The sequence below is a fragment of the Bufo gargarizans genome, chromosome 3, assembly GCF_014858855.1.
Source record: "Bufo gargarizans isolate SCDJY-AF-19 chromosome 3, ASM1485885v1, whole genome shotgun sequence".
NCBI lineage: Eukaryota > Metazoa > Chordata > Amphibia > Anura > Bufonidae > Bufo > Bufo gargarizans.
The window spans coordinates 108,605,679-108,633,657 of record NC_058082.1 but is presented as its reverse complement, the minus strand read 5'-3'; the positions used below and the strand labels follow the sequence as shown (position 1 = coordinate 108,633,657).

Here is a 27,979-nt window from a genome sequence, read left to right as displayed (position 1 = left end):
TCTCAATACCAAAGTCAGAATTCTACTATCAGTTGCTCAGAGGATAATTCAAAGCTGACAACCAATATGGTTGTAATTCTTTTTGAAAGGCTTTTTTGATTTTATATAAATAATGCTTAAAGGGTTTGTCTCATTAAGACAACCTCTGTCCATATGTTCTATTAGGCTCGTCATCTGAATAGTCGTCATATGATGATACATTTCCCCTGCTATGTCCTTCTGAATGTAAGCAAATGTATTCTCATTCATAGACAGGAAACAAAGGTATTGAACACAGTGAGGAATTGATTCACAAAGTATAATTCGTTCACACAGTGATAAGCTGTATTTATCACCCTCTTAACAACTGTATCATATGCCATAACTGTATACAATAATGGCAATGCATAAAAAATTACCAAACTTTGTCTACTGATTTACTTACATGTGGTAGGTTTACATTTCAGGTGGAAATGTATTTTCTTACTAAATAATGAGATGTATGACTTCAGTAGGGACAGTACACCCTAAGCTCCATGCCAGCTTCATTATTTTTTTTTTACTCTCTCATTCTTTTGTCTAGATCTAAGTCACACTCGCGGCCCATTGGATGGTAGCTTGTATGCCCGTGTGAAGAAAAAGAGCATGCCTTTGACTTCTACTAATGGAAGCCCCGAACAGCATGGACGTCTTCTGTCTGTTAGTAGTGATTCTGGACACTCTTCAGCCCCGACTGAGAGGTTGGAAGAAACTCCACAGAAGTCTTTGCCAACAGCAGCCGAGCAAGAAGACCTAGACAAACTTTTGGGCGGATTTGGAGTTAATGTAAAGAATGAAAGAGAGCCACAGTACTCACAAGTGGTGAAATGTGAGGACATGGGGATCCAAAATGGACATCAAAGGCAAAATATAGAGGAAAGACCTAGAGATTTGCAGCATCAAATGCACCAGGAAGGAGTAAACCAAAACTTCCATGCAAGGATAAATGGAGATTCAAGGTTTCAGTACTCACCTCAGTGGTCTGGGCCATCTGATGAAGGAGCATCTCAAAGTTTGCCCTTAACCTCAACATCCTGGGAAGAGCAAAGAGAATCCCCGTGTGAAGCTGTCATTTTGGAAGATGAAATAGGACAGTTTGGTGGCCTGGCTGTTTATCCTGGAAGGAGAACTTTATTGTCCAGGCATTGTTCCTGCAGAGTAGGCTATGTTGGCCCTAATATTGAGGGCCCACCTAACAGATCTTTTTTCAGGCCAGAAGGCATCCTTGATCCTCGGGGAGCCCCAGGAACAGGTGCAATGCTGCAAGGCCACTATCCAGGCATGTATGCAGATCAGGAGAGACGAAGACTATATCGCTCATTGTCTGAAGGACCACAACATTACACCAAACAGACGCAAAGCCCACCAAAGAGAGGAAGTTTAAGAGAAAATCGCCAGTACATGTGTCAACCTATTTCACATGAACCTCTTTTGCCTCCAATGTGCCCGTGTTCTCATTGTCAAAGTTCAGCTTGCTATCCTGTGCCTAACATGTGGCCCATGGAGGGAGGCAAGATTTCAGCAATGCAACCTTTTCATCGAGGAGAGTTTCCGTTACATGTATCACAGTCTTATGGGCAAAGTGTACAGTCCAACCATGACATTCCACCTCCTTTTCAGGTTCCTCCTGCTAAAATGCAGTATGGATTCACAGTTCCACATAGTGAAGACTCGCTACACTTTAATCACTTTGCTGATACTGGATATGGGCATGCCTACCCACATTTCTTGCACCCTTCTTATCTCCAAGCTCACTGTCCACCTAATGGTTATGGCATTCATCCTTTTCCTGGCTGCATGCCCTCATGTAATCAGACAGGTGGGCAGTCCCCTCCAAACTCTGTATCTCCCATTGTTCCATCCAATTACACCCCTCAGAGAATTAGTGAGGATACCATGTCTGCAGGGAGCCCTGGTGAATTGACACCCCCTCAGCAACAGCAGCAAGGTAAGGGTGATATGTGTTGCACCACATAAAACCACCTTATACATGTTGGCCAACCAGAGGATCCCCCAGAGGGACCATGCTCAGATATAGTATGTGGATTAAAGGGGTTGTCCCACCTTGCCATTTTCAGGTGGTCGGGCTTACGGAAACTGCTGAGCGGGCCGGCATTCCACTGTTTCAATAGCAACCATTGCAGTGAATCTTGTTTACATAGCTCACTATAGCGCACCATTCACTGCAATGGAAGCTATGGAAACAACAGAACACTAGCACGCTCAGCAGTTTCTGTAGCTGTCAATGGTTAGTCCCATCTCCCCATGGAAACAGCAAGATGGGACAACCCTATTAGGCTACTTTCACATCTGCGTTTTTCTTTCCGGTTTTGAGATCCGTCATAGGATCTTAAAACCGGAGGAAAACGTATCAGTTTTGTCACCATTTATTGTCAATGGGGACAAAACTGAATAAAAAGGAACGGAGTGCACCAGAATGTATTCTGTTCCATTTTGTTGCGTTCCCATGCCGGACACAAAATCGCTGCAAGCAGCATTTTTGTGTGCGTCATGGGATATTGATCAAGACGGATTTGGCATGAAACACAATGAAACACAAGTCAATGGTGCCGGATCGGACACGGAAAAAAACTGATCCGTCGCCCATTTACTTACAATGTTTTAGTGCTGTCTTGTTCATTTTGGAGTACAATATGCATAGTAAAAAAAAGTATGGGGGTCAAACAGGCACCTTCTATTGACCTATTTAAAGGAATTGTCTGGTTTTATCAGCACTCGTTTTGTCATGGAAAAATGAACCTAACTCCAGAACTGTATGGCCTTGAAGTGCAGATCCTGCAAATCTGTCAAATGCTATAAAGGAAAATTTTCTATAACCCAGATTTTGGGGAAATGTTGATTCTCCTGTCCCTAGTGCAAAGTCTGTAACAGGCCCCCACCTACCATGTGGCATTTATACTGTTGTCCTCTTCTGTGGCAAAGGGACCTTTGGGTCTCCATTTACGAGGAACCTGGGGCAACTGCTACCTCTGCGCCCCTGGTCACAGCATGACAGGTAGCATTGTATTAGAGTTAGTCTGTCTGCCAAATACAGGTTCCTGGACATCCCATCAGTTTACAGACTCTAATTTATTACATTATAATAATGATAGAAAGAGAGAGAGAGTTTTAAAGAAACTGAACTGAATTTCCATATAACAGTATGAGATCATGCTTAAAAGTGTCTTGATTCATATTTCCAGAAGATAAACAGACCACTGAGAGGGCAGGGAGCTAGCAGAAATGATAGAGAGCCTAAATTGTTCCGACAGTTCCAAAAACCGCGTGGAGTAGAATGTCAGGATCAGGCAGCTGGATTGTGCAGACCATGTCCTGCATCTCCAAAGCATCCTGCAGGTTTGAGGGTTTGGAATAAAGTCAGCGCAGCAGAACACATTGCAGTGAGGATTGTTCAGTAGGGATTTGGAAAGAGGTGAAATGCAACAAAGTGGAAATGCAGAAGTAATGTATGTGGCTGAGCCCTTGATCTTCGGGTCCTTCTGAGGGATAATTTATAGAGTGTGCAGAATCCCTAATTTTAAAATGCAGCTTTTCTCTTATTAGTCAATAAAAACCTAGTATGGCAATTGAAAAATATACATAGTAAATACAAAAGTGCACAGAACACTGGATCTGGGTTCCCCAATATGTGGGTAAAATGCTCTGTTCCTTTACGGAGGGGTCCAGGTTGGCTATATACCTAGCAGATTCCTATGTATTCAGCAGGCTCTGTACTGATATCTATCACCTCTACAAGAGCAGGCTGCCCTAGCTGTTGGTATTGTAGCTGGGCACCCATTCTAAAACAAATTAGATCCCTGGAACCTAACCCTATCCAGGTCCTCTCCTACATGTTTCACCGCTTCTTCAGGGAGACATTTAGCAGCAGTCTAACATGCAAGGCATCAGAATGATAGTGGTTGTTCTGTAGGCACGATAGGTCAATATTATATGGACTTCGTAAGGCACTTTTAGCACTGCCTGTTAGTACTATGTAGATATGGTATGGCACTATTATTTGAGAAATGTTATAACGTTGCTTGTTACACTTCAAAACCACAAAAGTGGAGAGGGGCACCTTAAACATGTTTTACTTTACAAGTCTCCAACTGACATTGATCTGACCCTTAAAATCTGCATGGTGCTTTATAACTTCTAGTAGCATTAACACACTTTTTAAAAAGACTCAATGGACCTCATGTTCTAAAACTGTCTCGGGAAAATGCCTTCCAGATTATAGCTCAATGCAGTTTATATAACCTGAAATAATATTGATACAAGAAGTAGAAGTTGAGTTCTGAAGTTAAAATTTCGCAAAAAGAAAAGGGCAGAAGAAAATCCTCAGTATATAACTGTATGTTGAGGTTCAGACTGGACAGACAGGGTACCAGAGGATTGGTCCCCATCCATCCATTGGGCCCCAGCTCTAATGCAATAATGGGCCCCAAAAGTCCAGGAGAAAAATACCATATGGAGCTTCATTTGGAGATAATTACTTGCCACTAGAGTCTATTTCTTTGATTGAGAACCTAATCAACATTATTGATGTTATAGAGGTTGGACCCTGAGCATAATTTCCTTTGGTGGTCTCAAGGAACCCCCAGTCCAACACTGTGTATATTCATCATAGCCTAGCGGATGGCAGTGAATGCATAGAATGAGACAGCTATACACTGTGTAATGGCATGCGGTATTAAATATAGGACAGGAGACGTCTCCCGCTGCCACTTACTGAAAGCAATTTACTCATTTACTCTGTAAAGCAGAAAACATGACTCCTGGAAATTTCCTCTCCTCCTGTTTGCCAGTTTATTGTGTCAGTGTCCAATGTGATTTTTTATTTCCAAGCCTATGGATTTGCCAAACCATGGAGCATTTATTTCCCTCTGGAGGATCAGTGGAGATCTGTTCTCTTTGGCATGATCACATAAAATAACTGTAAGTTGCCAGTTCTGTGATGTGTAAAATTCTGGCCCAGGGTGTTAAATAGCGGTTCAGGGCGTATTGCTCAATAGACTGTTATTAAAGGCCAGCACATTATAGTGACACACTTACAGCGCCTATAATTACTGGTAATTGACTTGAATTTTTCTAATTCTGGTGTAATCATGCATATACTCAATGGTAGGATTGATATTTTAATTATATTTTCCAACATTTGCCATAATTATGGAAAGAGTTATTTTCTTTAACTCCTTCACAGTCATTAAAAATGTAAAAAAAATGTATCAGTAAATGTCTCACGTGAATATACTTGCTGTATAATTGAGGATTTATGGATCTAATTAGGTTGCCAGCTTTAGCTACCTAGGAGTGTCCAGAACCAAAAGGCCTAGCTGCAACATCTGTGGGCAGATGTGCTGCAGGATCCCATACCGAACCTGTATGCCTCCATGCCAAACAGTATTTCACCCTGTATCCAGGCTCAACAGCGTACAAAAGCCTCCTTTCAATTGTACCCTTTCTCTCCAATATTGTAATCACATCTATCATCATTACATTCACACATAGAAAGTTTCATTCCATCCCAACAACTTCTTCTTGGTGCGAGATGCCCAATCATTGGCACCAATAAAAGGCCCCCTGATCAGGCGATAAATAATCAGCTGATGTTCTATTTGGATAAAAACGTATCTTGATGCTGACAATAATGTACAGTAGATGAAATGTGTTCATGTTGAAGATCAGTTGGGCAAATATCTGTAAACAAGCCCAATCGACTTGCTATATTGTCGATCAGGGCTCATTACCAGTAGAAATCTGCTGATGTAGAAGGACCCTTAGAAGTCCGTGGAGAAGTAATATGAATAAAATGACAATTGCTTGGTTGGATTTTTTTTTTTCTGTTCAATACGGACGTCAAAAACATTATAGTTTCCACAGTCATTCCCTGTTCTGCCAACCTTCAACCCATGACTCACCCGTGAGCTGCCAAAACCATTTACGAGTCCCATGATCTGTCCAGCACTTTTCACTGTAAAAACTCCCACCCTCCCATTAACTTTATCCCGTCAGCTTTACCATTAGCTCCACAGCAGGGGTGCATGCAGCACATTTTAAGAGGGTTGTGCACCCCGACCATCTTCTCTTAATTTAAACATTTTTTCTAGATTGTTTTTGTGTAGCTATTCGGAGAAGGTGAGACGATTTGGATAAAAAGCTTAAAGGGGTTGTACAGTGTTAGATTAATATGGCCACTTTCTTTAAAAAAAACTAAACTAAACATTACCACACCTTTCTACAGATTGTGCGTGGTATTGCGCAGTTATATGAAGCTGAGCTGCAATACCAGGACACATAGACAGGTGTGGTTCAGTTTCTGGAAGAAAGCAGACACGTTTCTCCAACCCTGGACCTTCTCTGTACCTTCCTCCTCTCACAAACGGTGGCACTAGACTTGTAGGGCTTAACAAACATTAAAGTAAAAACAATGGCTGTGTCTGATCTGTCACGTATCAGACACTAACCGTGCCAGACGGAGCCGGTAACTAAAATGCATTCCATCTGGTTTCCATCATTTCTGTATGGCTTTTGTGATAGAACATGCGAGAGTGGCTTCTATTACAGGTGTGAATACAGGCTATAATGAAAATAATTATGCAGCTTTCGGACTGATATACTTTTAGTTTAAACCATTTTCATGATTCCTGCTTGCTGTCATTTGTTGAAAATGTTGCGCAGAGGTTGTGATCCCCCAAACACAAGGCCCGCGGGCCAAATCCAGGACCAATCACGTCCCGGCAGCTCAGCAATCACGGCGACACAGAGCGCCACAGCTAGCCTCCACGCTATGTAGTGGTGCCGGAGCAGGGGCGTGCTGCTTCGACATAACTGCTGAGCGGCCGGGATGGTATTGGTGAGTTCAGATCATTGCTGGGAACCATTTTCTTTTTGTGCCCACGTGTTGAAGGAGGTAAATACAACTGGTGGCGGTAGGCTCTGTGGGGGCAATATGGCAGCAGGTTCTGTGCGGTCAATATGGCTCCAATATGCTCCACAGTACAATGAGAATATTAGTTAAAAAAACACGTCAAATATGGTTCTGACAGTTCGGTCCAAACTCGGACCTTGGTCACAGAGTCACCAGAGGAAGAAGCAGGAGGAGTAGAGAAAACCGGTGGAACAGTGATGTGGCGCTGTGGGGAGACTGGAGACTCCAGCATGACACACGCTCCTCCCCGCATCTCCACACCGCTTTTCCAGGGGGTATCTCTACTGCTCCTGATTCCTCCTCCGGTGACTCTGTGACCAAGGTCCGAGTTTGGACCGAAATGTCAGAACCATATGTCACGTGTTTTTTGAGCTGATATTCTCCTGATATTGCAATTGTTTGTATGGAGAACTTGCAATAAAAACATATTTTACTTGCATCGAACCAAAGAGTGTGCAGTGGTGCTTCTATAGTATTATACAGCTGTGTGCTGTAGGTTGAATGGCCGAGATCTGACTTTGATTTTACATGATCTTTTTGTTGTTTTTGTTCTCCACTTCAGCCTCTGAAAACTTTAAAGGGGTTGTCCGAGATTTACCTACTGATGACCTATCGTCAGGATAGGTCATCAGTGTCACATCAGTGGGTGGCCGACTCCCGGCACCTCTGCCGATCGACTGTTTAAAGAGGTTGTGCACTCTAATGAGTAACACAGCTTTTTCCTAGGCCAGTGACATCGCGTTCATCGGTCACATGACTTAGGCGCAGCTCAGTCTCATTCAAGTGATATCGTCATTTTGGCTGGAGCTACCTGGAGACTTTGGTCGCCATGACTAAAGATTGCTGTGTAACACTGCAGCCTCACAACATAATGGAAGTGACTGAGGTCGCAGTGTGCCCAACAAGTTCCCACGACCACAACCCCAGAATCGCCAAAACTTCACTTGCATTAGGTTATGAGGCTGCAGTGCTACACAACGATCTTTGGCCGGGACAAGTGATGTGTGATCACAGTCGCTGTATAGCTCCAGCCCTACACAACGTATCTAGTACTAAACCTCCCAGTGATGTGACATCTGCAGAATCACCGGTGCTTACTGCTGCAATACCCTGACAACCAGATATCGATACTAACCGCTATATATCTATAAATAATGTATTGCATTTGTGACACTATTCCCGTCTTAGTCACAGCAATTCTGGTAGTTATGTTGTTATAGTGTTGCAGTCATGGTATACTTATCAGTAGGCTTCGGTGTAGGCCTTACACATCAGTATGCCCCCCATTATACATAGGATGCCCATGCATACATGCAGCAACTCCGACGTCTTACCTGGTAAATCCTCAGACAAACTTTGTAGCCACCTGCTACTTTAGCTGTGGATAGGGTTCCCAGCCCCGTCAACTTTATGAAGTAAAATCACAGCAAGAGTATTTGGTGTCACACCATCCACTCCAGGCGACCTTTATGCCCCCTTCTGCCACAACTGGTGTTACTTCCTCTGAACTTCTACCCTCCAGTGGCACAGTGCCTGACGAAGGCTGAATTATCGTCCGAAAACGTTCGCACTAAGAGAGCTGCATTTTTACGTTTTCTAAATAAAAATACAATCAACTTTTGCAAATGCTCTTGCTGGGATTTTACTGGTAAATCCTGTGATAATACCCTTACTCTGCAAATATGGCTGACTTAACATTAAAGGGGTTCTCTGGGTTTACATATTAATGATCTGTCATCAGGATAGTTCATCAATATGACATCAATGGGGGGTCTGACTTCTGGGACCTACGCCAATCAGCTGTATTAAGAGAGTGAAGTGCTCTGTGAGTGCTTAGCCCTCTTTCTAGGGCACTTGATGTTACGGCCATCGGTCGTGTGGCCTTGGTGTAACTCAGCCCCTTTCACATAAATGGAGCTGAGCTGCAATACTAAGCACAGCCGCTATACAGTGTACTGCACAGTGCTTGGCAATCTGTGAGCGCCACAGCCCCCTCAATCAGTTGATTGCAGGGGTACCAGGAGTCGGACCCCTACTGACCTCATATTAATGACCTATCCTGAGGATAATACATCAATATGTAAATCCCAGAGAGCCCCTTTAAAGGGGTTATCCTTTAAACAGTATTTATAACCTATCCACGTTGAGAAGCTACATTCTCAGGACCACTGGTAGTCCACAGAGATCCCAAGAATGGAGGGTCTCTGTGCCCCATCTCTGCATAGAGCAATAGTTTGCTTGTCTATCCATCACTTCACTAACTTCTTTTGGAGTGACAGCACTCAGTCCCACAGAAGTAAAGCTGTGAGCCGACATGCATACGACCACTTCCTGCAAGACTTGAGGACCTTCCATTCTTGGGAACTCTGTGAGTCCCAGTGGTCAAGCCCACAGCAATCCCACATTTATCACCCATCTTGTGGTTAGATGATAAACACTTTTCATGGGATAGCCCCTTTAAAATGTAACTAGTAAATACCAAGGTCTGTTATCTACAGGGTGGTCATATCAACATATATTGTAAACCCAGGGCTTGTACAAGATTAGAAAAGCGTGACCGCATTCTATAAACAGCGCCACACTTATCCACAGTTTGTCTGTGGTATTACAGCTCAGACCAATTCACTTCAGTGGAATTGATCTGCAATACCAGACACAGCCCGTGGACTGGTGAAAGATTTGGGCAAATAATAATAAGACTAAAATGTACCCTATGTTCTTTGTTCTTGCAGATGTCCCTGACCATGGCGTGCCAAGAGACACCCCATCATTTCAGCAGCAGAACCCAAGAGGGGCAGCGCCTGCTGCCAGCGGCTCAGTTACAGCACACGCTAACCCCACCGTTCATGTGCACAGCCCACTTCACACCAGCTCCCCAACAAGCATCCAAAGTTCAGGACCCAACACGAATCCTCATACACAAAGTTCATTACAGGGACACAGCACTGTGCCAGCTGATGCCTTTGTGTACCCACAGAGTCCTTTACATGCCAGCACCCCCATAAACCCATATTGTCAGCCACTGCAAACACAACCTAATCTTATCCACATGCAAAATACAGCTGTGCAAACCCATATTCCTTCAACGTCACCAACACATAGACCATTGATACAAGCCGACCATGGAACACAACCAAAGAGTCCGCCTGTACAGCAAAGCACTATTCAGAGGCAGAGCTCGGGCACGCAGAAGCAGAGCCCTCCCCGTGCACATGTGCATTTTCACAGTCAAGTCAGCGTCAGTCCAGTGCACCCTCAAAATCCTGTGACACAAACAAATGGCTATGGGCCAAAACATAGTCCTGTGCAGTCCCCCAATCTGGAACACGCGCAGAACACATCATTGCAATTGCCTGACAATGCAGTACCACAGGAGCAAAGTGTACAGACGCGTAAGGTTGCGCACACGCAGAGCTTCAGTTCACCAGTACGCTCACACAGTGAAGTCACAGCACCCAGTAATGGGCAGGTACTGGGTTCAGGTCCACATTCTCCTTTAACCTCTCAAAGCCCTGGAACCCAAGCCCAACCTGCTGCGCACACACAGTTCTCACCAGCCCATTCGCCTGTGCACACAAACAACTCTGTGGCTCAGGCAACCAGTGTTGTACGCACACAAGGTGGATTTGCACAGGCAAATAAGCCAAAGCAGACTTCATTAAATCAGCAAGGTCCTATCTGCACAAGCACTCCATGTATTCCTACAAATGGCACTGTGCAAACTCAGGATCAACATGTGCCTCCAGACACCACTGTGCATGCCCCCAGCACAGTGCGCACCCAGATGCCTTCTCTAACGTTACATAGTCCTGTTCATAAGCAGGGCCCCCAACTGCACAATGCTGTGCACATACAAAACGCCACCCTACAGACATTCAGAAATCCTTGTCATCAGAGTCAGCCAGCTCCAAACAACCAGCTGGTGCAAGCACAGAGTCAGTCTACACATCCATCCAGCGCCGGCAGCGCAGACAGGTGAGCTTATTGACATATGGAAGTGCTAACCACACTGATATATTGTGTTTTGTATTAAACGAATTGTCAAAAATTCCAAAAATTTTGAGGGGTTATGCCATGATTGCTGCAAAAAATCTAACATATACAGTAGTACATGTCAATCTCTTTCTACCAAAGCTAGAACCAGCCCTGTACCTCACATGGATTCAGAGATCTCCCCATTCATTGCACCAATTGTTCTGCTAGACTAATTTCAGGCGAGAACTGGTTATTTTTGTTATATTTTATCACATTCACAGTTTTAGGTATTTTTTTAATCCTGGATGAGCCCTTTAGGGCGGTCATGTCGTGGGTGTGCTGCAGTTGGGCACAGTGTGGCCACATGGGCATTGGGCAACAGCGGGCTCTGATTAAACTAATGAAGACTGCACAGTTTAGTTGGTCTGCATTGTTAGTGGATGCATGGCACCTTCATTGTTAATGGCTCCACGGCCATTATCCAAAATGCAGATTGACTAAACAGTGCTGTCTTCATTAATTTAATTAAAGCCTGCTACGGTATGTACAGCTGTGCAGTACTCAACCACAGCGCGGCCGTGCCATGTGGTGGTACCCTTAATGTTGCATTAATCTTGTTAAAGTTTAGGGCTGCATTCACCATTCTGCAGGCTTCAGAGCTGACATTGTCCAGGATTTCCTGCTGTCTCAGTGTTTGCACTGCTGCGGTGATTAACATTCTGGAAGATGCAGTCTTTACAGAAGCAGCGCACAGTAATCTGATACAGTATATGAAAAAATAATTCTTTACCCGCATTATAAGGGGCCTTCACATTTTGGTGTAGAAAATTTCTGCAACTGAAAAACGGTTCCATTTACCTGAGTGGAGTTTGCAGAATCCTCATGCTTGCCGCCAAAGCAACTCCATTCAAATAACTGGAGCTGAAGTTGGAGAAATTTCTGCAACACAATTGCCCGTGTGAATGCACCGAACGAGCTCATCTGTGCCGTAAATGCTGTAACTATCAGCAAGCTAGCTAGTTTCCAACCAGGAGAGTTATGCATAGAATTCTAGACTATAATTCAATAACTCAGATAAGCAACGAAACATATTTACAAAGTTATTCAATGTTTTGTCCAAATGAAATCTGTATATAGTATATACAGTAAAGCATAAGGACATGAAACGGTTCACTTGAAGACCATGGAGAAAGAGAATAATGAGAGGGCCAACAATGCTGCTTGACCTAAGAGACAAGCAATAGAACAGCCTTTATTTGGCCATTGAAATAGACTCTGATGCCATACAACATTTCATTTTTCCCTCTAGCGGGTAGTGGTGGTAAATGAATTCCATATTATATGGAAATTATACTTAAAAAAATGTAGCATAAAAGATGAACTGTCTTCCCCTCCCTGGTGAGTCAATGTAAATATTGTGCCCGCCCTGGGGTTGCTCCCTTCACTGGTGCAGCAGTGTAATTGTGCCCGCTCTGGGGTTGCTCCCCTCCCAGTTGCGGCATTGTAAATATTGTGCCCAGTCTGGGGTTGCTATGGTAACATCAGTTGACTAACTCTTCATCAGCATCCTGTTATTTGACCTGTACTCATAAGAACATAGTCATAACACATGAGCTCACATGATGGAAAGTTTATACATGGAAGAGTTGATGCTGTCATGGGAACCTCAAGGTCACGTGTCCATTGAAATCGGACATCCCTGATCCTTCTTTGGTGTTGGGACATTACCATACACATGAACAATCCCATGAAATCAGCTGTTTGGGCAGACTTTCATCTTATGTGTCTACATTACTGCAGCAGTAAATGCATAAATACAAAGACTCCAGCGTAATTTGATTAAGATTGATTTCTTTTTATTGAGTAGATATTGCGGCTTTAATGTTACGTTTCGGCCTACTGGCCTTCTTCAGACTGCCGTAAATATAAGATATATCATTTTAGTATACATTACATAAAGTGAACATGTAAATCATAGTTTGATATACAAAAGTATATACATATCATAAAATTCCATCTAGATACATTTCATATATTGTTCAAGATTCAATTCATCTCAACAAATCAATTAGTCACAATAAAAGGGGAGATCTCCAAAGCAAGAGACCCCATATCATGTTCCTGAGTGGTCATCATTACAGAAATTAATTCATATCGTAGATCAGTCCTTTCAAACTTGATAGTCATGGTACCGCAATGAGTTCAACTGGTTATCAACACATCACGTTCCCATCACCTTAGGTAGAATGTATTATTTAAGGAGAATAATATAGGTACATCATAGTATCGGCCGTCTATATCTTATATTTACGGCAGTCTGAAGAAGGCCAGTAGGCCAAAACGTAACATTAAAGCCGCAATATCTACTCAATAAAAAGAAATCAAGCTTATTCAAATTACGCTGGAGTCTTTGTATTTATGCATATTTGGGGCGGGAACCCTACTCCAAGCTAAAACAGAGTGCGACAAGGTTGCAGCAGTAAATGGGGTTCTCTGGCCAATAAACATTTGCTTACAGTTGCATCAGAGCTTCCATTCTGTCAGATTTAAAGGGGTTGACCCATGTGTATGTAAGGTGATTATATGGCACTTACTAGCCTTTGTTGATATTTTGGTCCGTTTGCTATATTTCATAAGCAGCCTTGTTGGACAGATCTTCTGTGCTCTCTGCCTAGAAATCCTGTCCATGAGATAGCTGCTGATGGAGGGTCGTGTGGCCAGCCATTTTACCACTTTTTACAGTTTAAAAAGCACAGCATGAAGAACTACCTTTGCTGTCAAGACACTGGACACCATGGTAGACTCTCCTAGGCACCATTGCAAGTCAGTGGGATGCAATGGACACTATAAGTATCTGTCGTACAACAGGCCTGGCATAGGATTGAGGTTTCTCTTATAAATGGAAGCTGCTATTCCAGTGGCTTCATGTAGATCATGTAGCAGGACTCTATAGTGACCAGTAACTGTGGGGTCCTTAGTTTGGGCTCCCGATCTGCTCCACAAGAACGGTGCTTTAAAAAAATCTTGTATATTACAGGGCGGAATCCAATGTAAATCTCACTTCAACCAATCCTGAGGGAATGTCTTCACATTCTGCCTCCCCACCCTGGGTATCAAAAGTTTCCCCACAAATGCCTGTACATCCTACCACAAGGACAATAGAAGAAGAAGCTAAGGGACAGTCATCATTCAATCCTGCACCAGTCCCTACTGAGACAAGTCCCCAAGCTGTCCAATACAGTGAACCCACCGAAGCTACCTGCCCTCCACATCTGCCCCCAATGTTAAATCCTGTTACTCCACAGAAAAGGAGCATTACCATGTCCCTGCCTGAGACTCCAATCACCTGCCACGGAGCTGGAGTTACAACCAGTCCTCCGCTGTCACCAATCGGAAGTCAATCTGAGCTTCTGTCTCCTTCTCCCACCCCATTATTTCCCATCAGTACTGCGTATTATTCCAGCAGCCCATGCCCTCCAAATGCCCAGCCACCTACTTTACCTGAAAAGTGCCACGCTCCAACTGCAGTGGACAAGACAGGCACCCTTGGGAGATCAAGTGAGCATCAGGTGGATAAATCCCCCTCTGCAGTCAAAGGTTAGTATATGTGTACTGCTATCAGTCTAGATCTTATACTTTTTGCATTGGAAAGTGACCTTTTTTTCTTTAAACCAAAATTTAGATGTACAACTGGATATTCCTCCGGCCTCCAACTTTGTGCAGGACTCTTCACGATTTTGGTATAAGCCAAATATCTCCAGGGAGCAAGGTAATGAGCAGTCCAGGATATACAGTGTGCTGTATTTTTTGTTACATTGTGCCTTCAAAGTGGTGGTCATTGCATGGACATGCTGTTAACCACCTCTTATGGCCCTTGAACCACACTAATCTGTATCAACCAAATGGATATCTTTGGTCCTTCCAATTCTTATGACCTTTACTTACCCAGCATTGTCTTCTTGTATTACTTTTCCAGCCATCGCCCTTTTAAGAAGTGCAGAACCAGGCTCCTTCCTGATTCGGGACAGCAACTCTTTTCGTGGGGCATATGGTTTGGCTCTGAAAGTTTCCAGCCCACCTCCGAATGCAATGACGCAGCCATGTAAAGGTGATGCATTGGTTTAACATGTTTGACGCTGTCTTCCATATTTACTGTAAATTGTCTGTAACCTGAAGATATTCCCGTCTGCAGATCCCTCAGAGCAGTTGGTCCGTCACTTTCTCATAGAGACAGGGCCTAAAGGAGTGAAAATTAAAGGCTCCCCTATAGAACCCCACTTTGGTAAGTTAGAAACTGATTTGCCTCTTTCCTTGGTTTTGGCACAGACCACATATCTACAGTATGTTAGCTTTCATGCAGTACTTAATTATGTCTTATTAATTGGGGAACACGCCAGATCAAACAGCATGTTTTATCTTGCTGGTTAAATTTTAAGGAGAAAAATTCTCTTTAAAGGCTAAAATCATATGAAAATCTTTTAGGTACTAATGCTTTAAGGCGACTCTCCGGTTCAAGAAAAAAATTCACGTGAACTGGGGAATGAATAGAATGCTTCCCCGGTGACCCCCTTTTCATCTTTTTAGCTGTACGCAAATTTCTGGGCTCCCCTTCTGTCATCCAAGATGGCCACACCTCTTCTCAGACTGCCTGGTGTACACTACGCATTTCATAGGCTAAGACATTTCCTGTTGCCTTTGGGTTGGCCAGCACTGCTCACATGAACAGCAGTGGCCAATCCAAGAGCAGGGCTGAACTAGAAGGAAGTGTCTCTTTATTCAGTTACTGAGCACTTATTTTTATTTTAATATATTTATTTTCACCTCAACTGATTTTGGGGGACCAGGCCGACCATCTGATGTTTAGGAGGGACTCCCAGCTCTCCCTCTGCAAATCTTAGGAATGATTGGGCATGTCTGATTTCAACATGCCCCATCCTTTTGTTTTCAAGGGGAGATAAGCTGCCGTAAGAGGTTCTGGTAACAGCTTATTCCTCCTTCCTATTCTACATATGTATGTGAGTGGGAGGTTAGAAGGAATAGCTGTTATCCAAACAAGTGTATGGCCATGCAGTTTAGGTAGCTGTCAGCCAACAGCTATTCCTCTTGACTTGGCCGAGCATGTGCATGTCTTTAGTAGGGAGAGGAGAGTGAATAGCTTATCTCCCTTGAGACCAAACAGGAGTGAGTGAGTACACCATCATAAACATTATGGTTGACCAGTTGCGGTAAAATCAGCAATTTTGGCCGATATTCAGTTAATATGTCTGTGGTCACCTTAAGACTTTTTAGATTTGTAAGTGACCTCCAAATCTATGTCTGCCTAGGTTTGATGCTTTAGCTATAGAAAATGATCTTAGTAGTCAGTAGATGATGGCTGTGGTTATCTTTTAGGAGACCTGGACTAGCAATACATCTTAATTCCTAAAGGGACTGTTGTCTTATGGCCATTTCCAATATTTTGGCTGAAGTGCAAATCTGTTCATAAGGAATAGACTTCCTGTCATGTAATCCCTGACTGAAATCCCTGTGCAAGATGCCACCATATTTTCTTTGAGTGATAACAACTGAAAACGAACAAAACCCTTTCACTATTTGTCTCCTCTTGTAATCTACTTCTACACAAGGGCTTCCTCCGAGCATCATGTTCTGCAGTGTGCTTTATCCTCTTATTCCATCCCCTGATTTATTCTTTTGAGGTTTCTTTGAGCTGGTTAATCTGTCTTGACTGCCTGGAACCATGAATGAGTGATTCTGTGTCTCAGTGGTGTGTTAGGGGCTGTCCGGGCATAATTCTTTGGGCTGTGGAGATTTCCTGCCTGGCATGGATTTCTCGGCCATATCTGCGTGGGCTGCACTGCTTTTTCCTTCTCCATCCCAGGTTTTGTGGCTTGATGAAATTTTCTGTGGTTTTGTTAGCTTAATGGTGGGAACTACGGCTCCAGACAAAATAATCTTTAGTCCCATATCATATAGTGAAATCCGGTATGTTGCTTTGTAGTTATTCATAGTTTTCGTCAGCCATTTTTATAGTTCTTGAAAAAAAAAAGAAAATGATGTGGGAAAAATACCACCATAAACATGTGAAACATGTTATGTGCGAATCCAGCCTTATAAAGTAGAACCAGATCAGTCCTCATCATGAATATGATCAGCCAGTAATGGTGATAGTCACAGTGTCTAGAGTTGGGTACCATTTAGGATTGTGTCTAAAGACTTAAAAAAAAACGTAATGGCTAGGACTGGTAAAGCTGGTCATTGATATTGCAGAAGCATATAGCAGGAACTGCTGTCTAAAAGACAGATGAGACAGAAGATGCCAATTTTTATATGTCCGACCAGTGATCTTGGGGTCTAGCAGCATCTTATTCCCTATTGGAATAGATATACGTGCTTCCTGAGGGTGCAGGTTTATGGAGGGGTCGGGAGACATAGCTGGCTGTTATTCGATTGATGTGGTGGCTGCAAAACCTAACTCCTAAAATAAGGGGAATGATTGTATTATTTTGCTTAAAGGGGTTGTCCCACAATTAAAGATTACATTTCTCAGTTTGCTCACACAACATTTATTAGTTTTACAACTGGAATCAGTAAAAAGGAAAAGAAATGCTAGTTTATGCTGTAAAAATACTTGTTATGGTGCCCTCTGGTGGTTGTTTGATTCCCTTGCAGAAAGTCCATCTAATGAGTCAATGCTTGTGGTCACACATGCTCAGTAGCTCAGCCCTATTACTCCAATCCCCTTGTACACAGTGGCGTAGCAATTCTTGCTATTGGGCAGGCAGTCAGTAAGAATCAGTTCGGCTTCTACTTACATCAAGTGGATGTTCTGAAAGGAAATAAAAAGAACAGCAGGGGGCGCCATAACAAGTATGTAACCAATATCTAGAGATAAAAGCACTTTAAAAATAAAATATAAATCCAATTGAAAAGTTTTATGTTTTGTGTGATATAACAGAGTAAAATAATATTTAATTGTGGAACAAACCCTTAAAGACAATGATTCCTCCGCTTTCCATAGAATACCAGTCTCTTTCTGGATCTTGTGGAATTGCATGTCTGAAGACACTTATCTTCTTCTGTGAAATAACAGTTTTTGCCCAGATAAATGTGGTTTTATCTCTTGGCTTAATTATTGTTACCCCAGTATCTCATGTATGATCAGCTTTTGATTTCAATGGTTTCTTTTTGTTCTGTGGTTAGGAAGCCTATCAGCCCTGGTGTCTCAGCACGCAGTCACTCCTCTGTCTCTGCCCTGTAGGCTTCGCGTTCCTGAAAAAGGTAAGTTGCTGTTTAGTCCTGCATCTCATCTCTACAACCATAACAACCTATTCTGATTTGCTTGTACTTCCTTTATTCATTGTCGGGTGCCTCTGACCTTAAAGGCTATGTACGCCTTCAGAGGCAGTTTATTTTTATGATAGTTTTTTTTTCTTATTTTGGGCTAAAAATCATTTTTCAATTAGTCCTTGCTCATTTATATGTGGGTTATAGAGGATGGGACAAAGCTACTTCTGTGCTTAGATACAGTAATTTACAGAGCAGAAGTTTCAGGCCTCAAACTGGAAGCTGCACTACTGAGACTCTGCTCTGAATTATGTTATGCGCCGTGAAATACATTGATGTCCCCAAATGTTACACAAACCAAGAGGGTGTAGACCAGGGGTCAGCAACCTCCAGCACTCCAGCTGCTGTGAAACTACAATTCCCAGCATGCTCCATTCATTTCTATGGGAGTTCTAAGAACAGCCAAGCAAGTGTGCATGCCGGGAGTTGTAGTCTCAACACAGCTGGAGCGCCAGAGGCTGCTAGTGTATTTAGAGAGCGCCAAACAGGGTCTGTAGGCAGGGGTGCACCTAGCCTTTCTGCTGCCTGAGGTGAAAACTGAAACAGCGCCCCTCCCTCCCCAATGCCAATTTCTTAACCTAACCCCTTCCCTTCAGCCCATGGCCCTTTGGCTGCCCCCACCTTGTGCCGCCTGAGGCGATCGCCTCACCTGGCCTCATTGGTGGTGCACCCCTGTCTGTAGAACAACACTGCATGGACTCTTGACATCAGGGGAATAAATGCGGTGAGACTCATCCTTCAGGCTTTTGGCCTTGTACATGTAAGCGGTGATGTCTCTCCCTAGAAGAAGGAGGTTAACAGATCCACTTTGTGAAATGTCATATTTTTTATGGATAGTCGTTAAATATGAAAATGATGACATTGTATTGTGCTGGCTCTGTGTAAACTATGCCTGTGTCTTCTCTCTCATGTATAGATCTGGCCGAGCAGAGTACAGAGGTTGTCGTTCCCACAAATATGAGCACAGCAGCCGACTTACTGCGACAAGGAGCCGGTGTGTATGCCGCTGACAACAGCCTGTAGACGTAGAATGATCAGAAAACTATGGGGGAGATTTATCAAACTGCTGTAAAGGAAAAATGGTTAAGTTGCCCATAGCAACCATTCAGATTCCATCTTACATTTTCCAAAGGAGCTCTGAAAAAAGAAAGGTGGAATCTGATTGGTTGCTATGGGCAACTAAGCCAGTTCTACTTAACACCTTTACTCTGCCAACTAAGATACTGAGAAATATGTTATGTATGTTAGTGTCATAGATGTTGTCTTTCCGTTTTCTCCACCTCCAGCCTGCAGTGTCCTCTACCTTGGCTCTGTGGATACAGAATCTCTTACAGGCCCCCAGGCTATTTCTAGGGCCTCCAGTGCCATCTTAACTCCTCCAAGGTCTACTGCAACTACCGTCCATTTCAAGGTGTCTGACCAAGGTATCACACTGACCGACAGCCAGCGCAAGTAAGTTTGGGCAAGTGATTGCTTTTGTCTGTGCAGCTAGGTCCACGCATTGATGTAATATGGGTTTGGTTATGTTTTATAGACTGTTCTTCAGACGCCATTATCCTGTTTCCAGTGTAACGTACTGCAGCGCTGACCCACAGGACCGCAGGTACCAGTCCTTACCCTAATTCTCTACTATTAATGTCTACTACCTGTCACCTCTCCTGCCATGTCAGTTTTAGTTACTACATTCATTCCCCATGTAGTAACAATCCTGGAGCATCTATTCTTATAACTCTACATGCCATTCTTCTGTTATTAATGCTAGAAGTTAAGAATGAATTTCCAGCAGTCTGCATTAAAGGTCCTGATGGGTGTTAGGAGTGTGTCCCTACCCAGTCTGACACTATGCAATCCGTGCAAGGACACACTCCCAACTTAACACCCATCAGGACCTTTATTGCAGACTACTGGCAACTCATTCTTAACTTCTAGCTTTAAAGAGTAACTAAACTTTTATTCAAATTTTTTTTTTTTAAATGTCCCAAATGCCCTAAAAATAATTTTATTTAGTATACATTAATTGATTTTGACTTTTTACAAAATAAATTTTCACCTAAAATTGCAATTTCAATCACGCTTTAAATTCACTATTCTTGCACATCGCTGACTTCTCAGCAGTGCACAGAGTACGGACTCTGCATTGAATTAATGGGGCCGCAGAGAACAGAGTATAGGCAGGAACACACATTGCTGCTCTTGCCTGTGCCCCCTGAGGTCGGCTAAATGCTGGCATAGTACATGGGTACCCTGTAACAAGTGTAATAATGTGCTATGCCAGGATTAGGGGAGCGGAGTGGGCTCCTGCCTGTGCCCGACACACATACTTTGACATTTTGGGTTTATTTTTTATTTGATTTTTTTGTCAAATTGTATTACAGGTGGACCAATCCAGACAAGACAACCTCAAAGTATGTATAATCGGGGAGGGGGGTAGTTCATAGTAAAAGACGTTCATGCTCCTTGCTCTCTGTTGCTGCTCTATTGATTTCAGAGAGAACATTGCATCTGACCACAGTCAGAAGCCCTAAAGGCTCATTCAGACATGCAGCAAAGCCATGAAACATACAGGGTTCCTCCACAGTCCGCTACACCCCTGATCCAAGTGACTTCATAGGGACTGGTGCACATTATTACACTGGCCAAGATTTTCACTTTTTCAGCCAGATTTACATTTTTGGTGATGTCATATACAATAATATTAGGACCGTTGTCATGAATACACACCACTAAAAAGAAGACATTCTATAGGCATATGTAAAATTACTTAAAGGAGTACTAAATTTAAAGGAGTACTACACCATAAAGCATTAAATACACACAGGGTGAATTAGGATGGAGAGTAACACTGGAGGGACACAGTATAGGTCAGGTATGCTCAACCTGCGGCCCTCCAGCTGTTGCAAAACTACAACTCCCAGCATGCCTGAACAGCCTACAGCTATCAGCTTACAGCAGGGCATGGTGGGAGTCATAGATTTACCATAGCTGGAGGGCCGCAGGTTGAGCATCCCTGGTATAGGTGAATTTGTTTGCTTTATTTTTTGATAGTCTTATAGTGCACCCAGTCTGCCATTTCCTCCTTGACACCCCAACAATCAGGTGTTTTTACTAGCTGCAGTACCGGAACCAGATAGTGGATCTACACAGCGCCACCCACTGGGTAGTGGTAGTGGCTGCGCTTGGGGGCGGACTAGGAATGTAAAGAGGCCCTGAAAAAAAAAAAAAATAATAAACATGTAGGTGGGTCCAAATTAACAGAAGGCAGATCCAATATGAGTATACAGGGCCAACGATACTATAGTGCAGCACAAAATACTGCTGCAGCTTTCAGCTCTATCACCGTCCTGAGGACACTGATACAGTTGAATTCAGAAGGGCACTTTTCTTTGCCAGCCGGGTGCATGAGTATCTGATGCTCCTAACATTGATTAAAGGGGTTGTGTCACTTTAGCAAGTGGCATTTATCTTGTAGAGAACGTTAATACAAGGCACTTACTAATGTATTGTGATTGTCCATATTGCCTCCTTTGCTGGCTTGATTCATTTTTCCATCACATTATACACTGCTTGCTTCCATGGTTACAACTACCCTATCAGTGCTAAAAAAAAAATGCACCACCTTCTCTGGTGGCTGGGACTGTGGGAGCTCACATAGGCTGGTGCTTTTTCCTGTAGTGTGCAAGGACGGCCACCACCGATGGATTGCAGGGTGGTTGTAACCATGGAAACGAGCAGTGTATAATGTGATGGAAAATTAAATTCAGCCAGCAAAGGAGGCAATACGGACAATCACAATACATTATGAAGTGCCTTGTATTAACTTTATCTACATAATAAATGCTATTGAGACAACCCCTTTAATGCTGGGAGCATCAGATAGCTAGGTACCCAACCAGCGGCCATAAGGAGGCCTTGGATGTCTCCTTGTGCATTGGCCCACTGGGAAATGTCCCTGTAGGGTCTATGGCCTGTCCACCCCTGGTTGTGACTGCAGTGCTGCTCTCATTCAAGTAAATGTAGTACCCAGGCATGGCCACTCCACAGCAGACAGAGCTCTGCAGTTCTGCTGCCTAGTTCCAGTACAGCAGCTCAATTCTAGTCTGTCAATTCTAGTCTGTTCGGCAGAAATCTGGTATAAGGCCCCTTTCAGAGGAGTGAGTTCCACACTCCGGACTCGCAGCCTGAGTCTCAGACAGCTCCTGTCCTGAACTCCCAGCACTGCCGGGGTCGGAAAGCATTATAATGATTTATGATGCTATATAACTCTTAGGCCTCTTTCACACGGGCGTCAGATTTTTTTTGCCCGGATAAGAGGCGGGTGCGTTGCAGGAAAATGCGCGATTTTTCCGCGCGTGTGCAAAACATTGTCATGCGTTGCACTCGCGTGAGAAAAATCGCGCATGTTTGGTACCCAAACCCGAACTTCTTCACAGAAGTTCGGGCTTGGGATTGATGTTCTGTAGATTGTATTATTTTCCCTTATAACATGGTTATAAGGGAAAATAATAGCATTCTGAATACAGAATGCATAGTAAAACAGCGCTAGAGGGGTTAAAAAAATAAAAATTTAACTCACCTTAGTCCACTTGATCGCGAAGCCCGGCATCTCCTTGTGTCTCCTCTGCTGAACAGGACCTGGGGTGAGCATTAAATAGAGGTTAAGGACCTTTGATGACATCACTCCGGTCATCACATGGTACGTCACATGATCTTTTACAATGGTGATTCACCATGGTAAAAGACCATGTGATGACCGGAGTGACGTCATCAAAGGTCCTTAACCTCTATTTAATGCTCACCCCAGGTCCTGTTCAGCAGAGGAGACACAAGGAGATGCCGGGCTTCACGATCAAGTGGACTAAGGTGAGTTAAATTATTATTATTTTTTTAACCCCTCCAGCCCTATTGTACTATGCATTCTGTATTCAGAATGCTATTCTTTTCCCTTATAACCATGTTATAAGGGAAAATAATAATGATCGGGTCTCCATCCCGATAGTCTCCTAGCAACCGTGCGTGAAAATCGCACCGCATCCGTACTTGCTTGCAGATGCTATGCGATTTTCACGCTTCCCATTCACTTCTATGGGGCCTGCATCGCGTGAAAATCGGACAATATAGAGCATGCTGCGATTTTCACTCAACGCACAAGTGATGCGTGAAAATCACCGCTCATGTGCACAGCCCCATAGAAATGAATGGGTCAGGATTCAGTGCGGGTGCAATACGTTCACCGCACGCATCGCACCCGCACGGAAAACTCGCCCGTGTGAAAGGGGCCTTAGAGGTCTGGAATGTACTGGATAACACTGACCTAATGCTGCCAGTGTTATTCAATACATTCCAGAACTGTAAGGGTTACATAGCTTCATAAAACAATATAATGCTATGCGCCCCGGTCAGCGCTGGGAGGTCAGGACGGGATCTGCCGCATACTCACACTGCAAATCCGGGGAACTTGCTTGTCTACAAGAAGACTAAAGGAAAAACCCATAGCAACCAATCAGATTCAGCCTTTCATTTTTCAGAGCTCCTCTGGAAAATTAAAGGTGGAATCTGATTGGTTGCTATGGGCAACTAAGCCAGTTTTCCGTTACACCAGTTTGATAAATCTCCCCAGGTATGTTTTATTAAGAATATTGCCTCATTGTCTGCAGAAACTACACCGCCTCTTTAAGAAGGGGGTGCTTCGTGTTAATAAATGACGTCTATTTCAAGGTATAAAGTATTGTATACTGTAAATTATAAGATTACAAGACACTAAGGTGTTCCATGGACATATAAAGGATCTCAGGTTTTATATAGCCATGAAACGCATCAGTAACTTATAATTAGTAACTAGTGCATAGTAACATATCTAAAAACCCCACACCTTCTTCTGGATCACACAGGAGGAATTAACCTGACCAAACCCCATAAACCTTGCCATTAGAGAAGCTTCACTGCTTTTATTTGCTTCACAGGGTGTTCGGTTTTGTGGCTCGGAAAGCAGGAAGCACGGCGGAGAACGTCTGCCATCTGTTCGCAGAGCTAGATCCTGAACAGCCAGCATCAGCCATCGTCAACTTCATCACCAAAGTCATGCTCGGCACACATCGGAGATAAAGGGGAAAGCAGGGACTAAAACTGGGGAAGACATGGTTTAAGAAGGTCAGCTGGTGGTTCCCTAAAAGATGTATGTGCTATAGAACCGAACTGTGAAGAGTATGTGACAATCAATGGTCAGATAGTCTACGCCACCAATAAAGTGAAGGACTCTATGATGGCCATGGTAGAGTATAATGGATATGGTTTGAGGTGAAGGGGGAATTTGTGTTGAGTATTTCTACTGTAATAGCAACGTGAGGATTATTGTGAAGCATTGAAAACTGGTGTCCCTCATATATCCGAAAGCTAAAGCTTGCTTAGTTCTTCCTACCATGACATGAATGAAGTGGGGTCTTGTCTAGAGGGACTATACCTACAAAGTGACCATACCGACAGTGACCCTAGAAAAAAAGGATGCAGAGCAGGAAAACCAGGATTTGTAACGTAGATGGTGGTTCTGTGAGGCCACAGGCAATTCTTTTTATTGATTGGGATTATTTTTCAGTCCATAAAGAAAAATATGGTATGGTACACTTTTTATTTTATTTTTTTGGTATGGGAGTCTATGGGTGACACATATACCATTGAAATGTCACATAATAATGCATACTGGACTGCTCCACTATGGCATCTGCCATGGACGCCGCCTCCACGGGAAGCAATGTTGCCAGGAAGGTTATTTTATTATCTATTTCTTACTTCATCTCAAGACAAGCATTTTATATTACTGAGAATTGGAATTATAACTTGTGACTGTAACTGGTACATATAAACCTGTAGTCCGTCCAGGACCTTTCATAACATACGTATAAGGGATATCCAACAGAACCCCTCTCTATTGTAAGATGCTGGGGGACGACTTATGGTCAGCTGCTGGCAGGGAGACCCATGACCTACTCTGTTCACATGTTGCCTTATTGCAGCCTATTTGGGAACACATTTCCTACCACCCGAAGTTTGGAAACCATATTGTCAAGGAATATGGCTGTAAGACCTCCAGCTAGGCGGAGTACTAAAGACAACAGTGCCCCATTGACTTCCTTGGATGTCATAGTATTACTGAAGATTGACATCCAGATCAAAACCATACAACTGGTAGTTAAAGGGTTATTGCAGCCATAAGTAATTATCACTTATCCACAGGCGTCTGGCAATTCCTGTGGGTCCCAGTAGTTGATCCCCAACCTATTCTGCATTACATAGCCACTGGGTAGGAGGAACACACTTCAGGCTTGAATACCACTTTAATACTAGGTGGTAATATCTTTAGTAAACTTTGTCCCTTATAATACCTATACCTGTTAAATTTGAAAGTGGTTTTGGGGCCAGATTAGGTTGATGACCTCTGCATTACTCAGTAGCCATTCTAAGCTTTCTTAAACACCAACTAGACAGAAATCAGTTCATCAATGATGTTGGACAGAGTTCACATTATTGGTGTAGGAGGGCTGCCTTTGACTGTGGGATGTTATATCCTCATACCCCCCAGAGTGCAGTAACTCCCATGCCACCGATCCTCTACATGGGTGTCAAACATGCGGCCCGCAATGAATATCTTTGCGGCCCGGCAAATATTTCTGAACATGAGCGCGCTGCTATCGGCGCGCTCATGTTCTCTCAGCAGCACGGGGAGAAGGAAGCTGTCCTCCCTCCCCCTGTGCTGCTGCCGCTGCCACCAATGAGAAGAGGAGAGGGGGGGGGGGGGGGAGGGACAGGCGCACTGCGCCACCAATGATTGGACTATTTCCACACAGAGCGGCGCCCAGCACTCACCATTAGTCCTGGGCGCCGCTCCGTTCGCCCGCAGTGCCCCATTACTGTCTCCTCTCCTGCTGCTTACTATCGGAGCGATGGGAGGAGACATCAGCTTCACTAGTGGGCGTTCCTTCTTCCTGGCTGTAGCGCTGTCCAATCGCAGCGCAGGGAGAAGGAACTGCCTGCGCTGCGATTGGACAGCGCTACAGCCAGGAAGAAGGAACGCCCACTAGTGAAGCTGATGTCTCCTCCCATCGCTCCGATAGTAATCAGCAGCATGTGGAGCAGGAGACAGTAATGGAGCACTGCAGTCGAACGAGCGGCGCCCAGGACTAATGGTGAGTGCTGAGACATCGCTGGGCGCCGCTCTGTGTGGCCTGATAGTGAAAGAAGTTTAACACAATACAGGAGGCGGGTGCCGGCAGCAGAATCGCATTGCCGGCACCCTGCCCCTGACAGGGAGCTGCAATCAGAGGCAATTAACCCCTTAGGTGCCACACCTGAGGGGTTAACTGCTGATCTGCCAGTACCCGCCTCCTGTATAAAGGGGTAATTTATCATTGGTGGTGCAGTGCGCCAGCCCCTCTCAACCCCCCCAGTATTGAAATCATTGGTGGCAGTGGCCACAGGGACCTCTCCCCTCTCCCCTCCCCCTCATTGGTGGTGCAGTGGCAGCTTCTGATCGGAGCCCCAGCTGTGTAAGCCTGGGGCTCCGATCAGTTACCATGGCAGCCAGGACGCTACAGAAGCCCTGGTTGCCATGGTAACATCCCTGATGCGGTGTGCACAAGGCACAGAGCAGCAGGGACAGTGTGAAGTCCTATTCACCCTGATAGAGCTGAATAGGACAAGGGATGAAAGATCCCAGGTTCTCGCCCCTAAGGCTACTTTCACACTTGCGTTCAGAGCGGATCCGTCTGAGACGGATCCGCTCATATAATGCAGACGGTGGATCCGTTCAGAACGGATCCGTCTGCATTATATTGTAAAAAAAATTCTAACTGTGAAAGTAGCCTGAACGGATCCGTCCAGACTTTTACATTGAAAGTCAATGGGGGACGGATCCGTTTGAAGATTGAGCCATATGGTGTCATCTTCAAACGGATCCGTCCCCATTGACTTCCATTGTAAGTCTGGACGGATCCGCTTGCCTCCGCACGGCCAGGCGTTTTTTTTTTTTTATGCGGCCCACATAAACTTAAATTTTTTTTTTGTTGGCCCATGTTAGCCTTTGAGTTTGACATGCTTGCTCTACAAGTACTTGTCACATTCTCTAAAAAGCAGGTTGGCTACAGCATATACCAGTGCATGCAGTAGAAGGGCATATGAAACCAGGCTGATGGTCCGGACTGGTTAAATGTAGATCTAAGATCAACTCACAGGAATATGGTGTAAGGGACACTTCGATAATCTGCCAGTTAACCAAAGGAGACCAAGATCTTGTGAAGTTCTGCCATGTAGCCAACTAATGCCCCTTTATCTAGTGTGATTGTTTGGCTGCTGTTAAGGGGATCGCAGGTCTCAGTGGCTTTATAGACTTTGTCTATTAGGTTACATCCACATCTGCATTTAGTAAATCTGGTAGAGGCGTGGAATACTGGAATTATTGCATCTGGCACTATGATAGGATCCAGCAGGTGCCCAGCGAGCTGGATTTCTACTGCAGCGGTATTTGTTTTGGCAGAAAACCAGCATTCATGTCAGAAACCAACGGATTCCATTATGGTCAATGGGGATCCGGCAGTGTCTGGCTATACTGGATACGGTAATTCTGGTAGTCCACTCCTCTGCTGAAACATACTCCTGGATTAAGTGAACACAGATGTGAACCTAGCCTTACACAAGTCTTTACATGAGCTGACTGATGGAATA

General features: G+C 44.0%; 1 protein-coding gene across 3 annotated transcripts in view; it reads left to right on the top strand.

The window, feature by feature from the left end:
• Positions 1-25,143, top strand: part of TNS2 (tensin 2) — a 175,443-nt gene extending 150,300 nt beyond the window's left edge. For all 3 annotated transcript variants that reach the window (XM_044287578.1, XM_044287580.1, XM_044287579.1), the window contains exons 18-29: positions 563-1,966; positions 9,682-10,924; positions 13,962-14,521; positions 14,607-14,693; positions 14,901-15,032; positions 15,117-15,206; positions 18,125-18,202; positions 19,185-19,262; positions 19,555-19,720; positions 19,803-19,871; positions 20,644-20,673; positions 24,229-25,143. In XM_044287578.1, coding sequence (XP_044143513.1) covers positions 563-1,966; positions 9,682-10,924; positions 13,962-14,521; positions 14,607-14,693; positions 14,901-15,032; positions 15,117-15,206; positions 18,125-18,202; positions 19,185-19,262; positions 19,555-19,720; positions 19,803-19,871; positions 20,644-20,673; positions 24,229-24,370 — 4,079 coding nt within the window. In that variant the 3' untranslated portion in view covers positions 24,371-25,143. The remainder of the gene's footprint in view (positions 1-562; positions 1,967-9,681; positions 10,925-13,961; positions 14,522-14,606; positions 14,694-14,900; positions 15,033-15,116; positions 15,207-18,124; positions 18,203-19,184; positions 19,263-19,554; positions 19,721-19,802; positions 19,872-20,643; positions 20,674-24,228) is intronic.
• Positions 25,144-27,979: the final 2,836 nt, after the last annotated feature.